The 5,000-nt window shown below is 36.7% G+C and overlaps 1 protein-coding gene across 4 annotated transcripts in view; it reads left to right on the top strand.

The window, feature by feature from the left end:
* LOC144973753 (RNA binding protein fox-1 homolog 2-like) overlaps window positions 1–5,000 on the top strand; it is a 199,149-nt gene that overhangs the window by 8,909 nt on the left and 185,240 nt on the right. For 2 of the 4 annotated variants that reach the window (XM_078916620.1, XM_078916611.1), the window contains exon 2: window positions 1,888–2,122. In XM_078916620.1, the coding sequence (XP_078772746.1) occupies window positions 2,054–2,122 (69 nt within the window). In that variant the 5' untranslated portion in view covers window positions 1,888–2,053. Of the gene's footprint in view, window positions 1–1,762; window positions 2,123–5,000 lie in introns of those variants that run through there. The other 2 variants (XM_078916608.1, XM_078916607.1) reach the window with 2 other exon arrangements.

Here is a 5,000-nt window from a genome sequence, read left to right as displayed (position 1 = left end):
TTTGGTCTTAGATTGATAAATCAGTTTTGATAAGTGTTTATGATTTACGACAACAAAGGGATTCGCGACAATCTGCACGTCCGTCCTTTTGTTGACATGAAACACAGCAGATGTTACTATTCTGTGTGTTGATTTAAGTTTCTTCACTCATGAATTGTGTTCAGTTGGTATTTGACAATGACATGATAGTACTATTGTATGATAGTAAGTTATCTGAGATTACTCAAATACCATAAAGTATTCTACTATATTATTTACACGCTCGGTGCATCCATTTCAACCCTGCCATGTTTTGTGTTTTTGACACTGGAATATCTACACACCTATGTTCGTTTACACATGTAAATAAATAATCTCATTAAAATGGTAATGCTCCCTGTCAGAGTAAACCATATGAGCTATCAATCTTAAAGGCGTGGGGGATTTCGACTGAACTATCTTAAGTTTGGTTTTTGGGGTTTTTAAAAAATGTTTTTTTTTTTCGTTTTATTTTTGTTTTGTTTTGTTTGGGGGGGGGGGGGGGGGTTGTATGTTTGTTTGTTTTGTTTTTATTTTTTGTTTGTTTTGTTTTGTTTTGTCTTTTCTTAATATAATATATATAATTGACAAAACAGTACAAATGTTTGAAAATTAAAGTGCCAATTAGGGAGCAGGTACTGGTGTAAGATAAGATCCAAGAAAGTGTGAATGAAACAATGCAAGACAAAGTAAGAAAGAAAAATACAAGTTAAAAAAACCATCTTAAAAATCACTGGTCTGAGGTTCGATCCCTAGTCCAGAAAATCCGGTTTTTTGGGACGAGTTACTTTTTCTTGTATTTTCCTTTCTTATTTTGTCTGGTACTGTTTCATACACACTTTTTTATATACAGATCTTCATTTTGAAAATAAATAAGATAGTGACATTCTATGCTGCCTTACTCTGAAAGAAGGAAACAAAAAACACGCTTGTAAAGTTTTGGCCAGAAAACTCGTCCTTCAAATTAGTTTTATCAAAATATTAAACACATGTTTCTCGCTGTAGATGGTCTTTTAGTGAGAGATCTTTTAGCCAGTCGGCACCCGTCTTATGGAACCAACTGCCTTCATCCCTCAAAAAATGTCCGACATTTGAAAACTTTAAAAAGAAACTTAAACCACATCTCTTTAGAAAATCATTTGATGTTTAACATTTCTATTAGGCCTACATGTTATAGATATCCTAAATTTTCATCTTGTAGCACAGTGCGTGGTAATTAAATTACAAATTGATTAATGCTATTCCAATATGATAGATTTTATGCTTAAATTATCAATTTATTGTTGTGTTTTATATTGCATTGTAAAGCGCCTCTGAGCACATTGTGGATCTAGGCGCTATATAAATTCATTCATGTTTGTTATGTTTTGTTTTTCAGAGTATTGTTATTGTGGTTTCCAGTCTTTGTTCAAGATTATCATGAATTATTGACGAGATACCCAAGTCGTACATTTTGTGTATCTTCCATTCTAAAAAACATTTTATGCTATTAAGTTGTGAAAATCAAACATTTTTTTGTAAAGCGCCTTGAGCACGTTTAGTGGATATCTGGTTATTGCGCTTTATAAAAAGCCCAAGTTTTTGGGGGGTTATATGTTTTATTTTTACCAAAACTAATCTCCAAACATTTTTGAGGGAAATCAATCTTTTATATATTTTCAAATCATGTATTATTATTGGACGACCTCGTGATAGATAATACTACAATCTGATGCATAATATTATGTTTATCATGTCAACCTAGCATAGGTGAATACAAACATTTGGTCGAAAAGTTTAGTTAATTAATTTTCCTGGAAATTCAAACAATTCGGGGAAAAGTACAAAGTGTTCTACATTCATAATGACCATGAAATCCCAAGTGATTAGTTGTGCTTCGGATTTGGCATTGATTGTGGCTTCCTCAGATTGCCATACGGTGCAGGATAACACGAATACGAACACGGATTCTGGTGTGTCGTGTAAAGTGAAGCTGGATTACGTGAATGGTGTGAATGTTTCAGGACATAATCAGGATAACATTGTTGTAACCACGATGGTGGGAGATGAGGATGTTGGCAACAATCAGACGACATGTGACACCGAGGACAAGGAGAACTGTCAGGTAGGGAAAATACATTATCTAGTCTCTCTCTCTCTCTCTCTCTTTCTCTCTCTCTCTCTCTCTCTCTCTCTCTCTCTCTCTCTCTCTCTCTCTCTCTCTCTTTCTATATTTATTTATTTCTCTCTTCCTCTCTCTCTCTATCTCTCTCTCTCTCTCTCTCTCTCTCTCTCTCTCTCTCTCTCTCTCTCTCTCTCTCTCTCTCTCTTTCTATATTTATTTATTTCTCTCTTCCTCTCTCTCTCTCTCTCTCTCTCTCTCTCTCTCTCTCTCTCTCTCTCTCTCTTTCTATATTTATTTATTTCTCTCTTCCTCTCTCTCTCTCTCTCTCTCTCCTCTCTCTCTCTCTCTCTCTTTCTATATTTATTTATTTCTCTCTTCCTCTCTCTCTCTCTCTATCTCTCTCTCTCTCTCTCTCTCTCTTTCTATATTTATTTATTTCTCTCTTCCTCTCTCTCTCTATCTCTCTCTCTCTCTCTCTCTCTTTTTCTATATTTATTTATTTCTCTCTTCCTCTCTCTCTCTCTCTATCTCTCTCTCTCTCTCTCTCTCTCTCTCTCTCTCTCTTTCTATATTTATTTATTTCTCTCTTCCTCTCTCTCTCTCTCTCTCTCTCTCTCTCTCTCTCTCTCTCTTTCTATATTTATTTATTTCTCTCTTCCTCTCTCTCTCTCTCTCTATCTCTCTCTCTCTCTCTCTCTCTCTCCTCGATAATATAATATCTAAGGCTTATAAATATTATTTGTATAATCATTATGTAAAGCGCCGCAGAGCACGATTAACGTGGATGTTTACTATTTACTATCGGTGTACCGGAATCCATGTATTGTTACCAAACAGATCTGAAAACATACACAATGACCCTAAGGCAATCGATTATATTTATTTACGAATTTCCATGACAACGAACAGTACATCATTTTGAACATGTAACTCGTGTAAATAATTATTACCTTGGGGTTTACCAGACGCCCAGCATCGAGTTATAGGCCTAATTAATCAAAACAAGGAATTTGTGATATACTTTTACATGTGCTCGGACAAACATAGTGTGTTGTTTATAAACAATGACGTAAATGAAATCGACCTCTCTCTGATCATTGTTTTTTTTAAATTGTATTTATACCAATTTTCTTGGTCAATAAACGTTTAAATTTACACACAGTTCTATTGATCAAGCGGTAGAATAGTGGGTATTTTCCTTAGACACAGTCCATCGATGGTAAAACCTGTGTAATTCGCTATGATTACTAATCACTGCCAAAGCGCTATACAAGGGGTCCAGGCCAACAGCAACATTTAACATGTAGGACGGGAGATGACGCCTGTTATACGATATTACAAATTTATTTTCGGACAGAGACAACGCTGTTAGCGGCCTGGTCCTCATTTTAACCGGAGTACGGTGAGAAAATGTGAGCAAAGAGCCTTCTTCAAGGACTCAAATATGCGTCGAGCGAGGCTCGAACCCAGGACCGAGTGTCATACCACAAGATCACATAGCCGCACTTATGATTACATCTTAATATATAATGCATTTTCTACCTAATGTAGTCCCTTGACTGGTTCCAATCTCCTTGGAAGTGAGAAAAGAGCCCCCCTGAGGACTGGATACATACATATCTTGTACAACGGATCTTCTGGATTCAGAGTGATGGCATCTTATGTGGTCTTGTGGTATGACACTCGCTTTCGGATCGGAAGTTCTTGGGTTCTAGCCTCGCTCTGCGTATAGTTGAGTCCTTGGAAGAGGCTCTTTACTCACATTCTCTCACCGTACTCAGGTGTAAGATGAGTACCTGGTCGTTAACAGGGTTGTGTTTGTAATTATAATATAGCCTAACAGGCGTCATGTCCCGTCCTACATGTTAAGTATTGCTGTTGGCCAGGGACCCCTTGTAAAGCGCTTTGAGCACGTTTACGGATAATGCGCTATATAAAAACTCTTTTTTTTTCTTTCCGAGACCATCCATCCTCGCTCTTTTACGGCCCGTAATCATAAAAATCTGTCTATACATCCTGCTACTAAGATAGTTATGCCACCTTATGATTCAATATGAAATCTATTCATTAATAGTCCTCTGAAGTCTGGGCTGCACGCTTACAATGAGTTTTGAACCGGAAGAGAAGAAGGCGTAACTTTACGACTTCCGCCTTCAATTCCAAGTCCGGAAACACAAAGGGACTGACTGTCATCGAAGCGATGTGGCTTGTTCGTATCAGCTGGTAAGATTTGTGATTTTTTTTGTTATCACTGGGAGAAAACATCAAACCGTGTAAAATTTTGTTGACGTCTCGACACTTAGATAACCACGCCTCTCGGACAGCCGTCATAATGTAAACAATGACGGTGGTTGGTAAACATTGCAAACTACTCAGGTTTTACTATTGATGGTCTGTGTCTAAGTGAAATTCCCACCCAATGTTTTACTGTTTGATGAATAAAGACAACACATAGATCAATGTGTAAACTTATTGATAGATCGAAGTTGACGTCACAAATATGTTTGTTATTGCTTTTTGCCATCCGCGTTTATGAGTACTTCTCACTAAAATGTATTAATCAGACTATAAAAGTTCATGGTTACACATAGTTTTGTGTGTTGGTCCGTTATACTTCCGGATGGCAATGTTATGAGCTTCTTTGCCAAACGCATACTATCGATACGTTTATAATAATTTGATCGAGAAAATCGTGTGATAACTAGTCTTTTGAAGGTTTGAAAACCAAAATAGTGATCAGAGAAGGGTCGAATTAATTCATTTATTGTTTATAATCAACCAACTGTGTTTGTCTGAGCGCGTGTGAAGGTGTGTCACAAATTCCCTGTTTTGATTGGTCAAAATCTACTAGTTAATGGGGGCGATCTATATTCATGTG

This window comes from Berghia stephanieae, chromosome 5 (genome assembly GCF_034508935.2).
Source record: "Berghia stephanieae isolate SIO BIC M18660-M18661 chromosome 5, UCSD_Bste_1.3, whole genome shotgun sequence".
NCBI classification, from domain to species: domain Eukaryota; kingdom Metazoa; phylum Mollusca; class Gastropoda; order Nudibranchia; family Aeolidiidae; genus Berghia; species Berghia stephanieae.
Note: the sequence above shows the minus strand (reverse complement) of the source record. Positions and strands in the feature narration are given on the sequence as shown.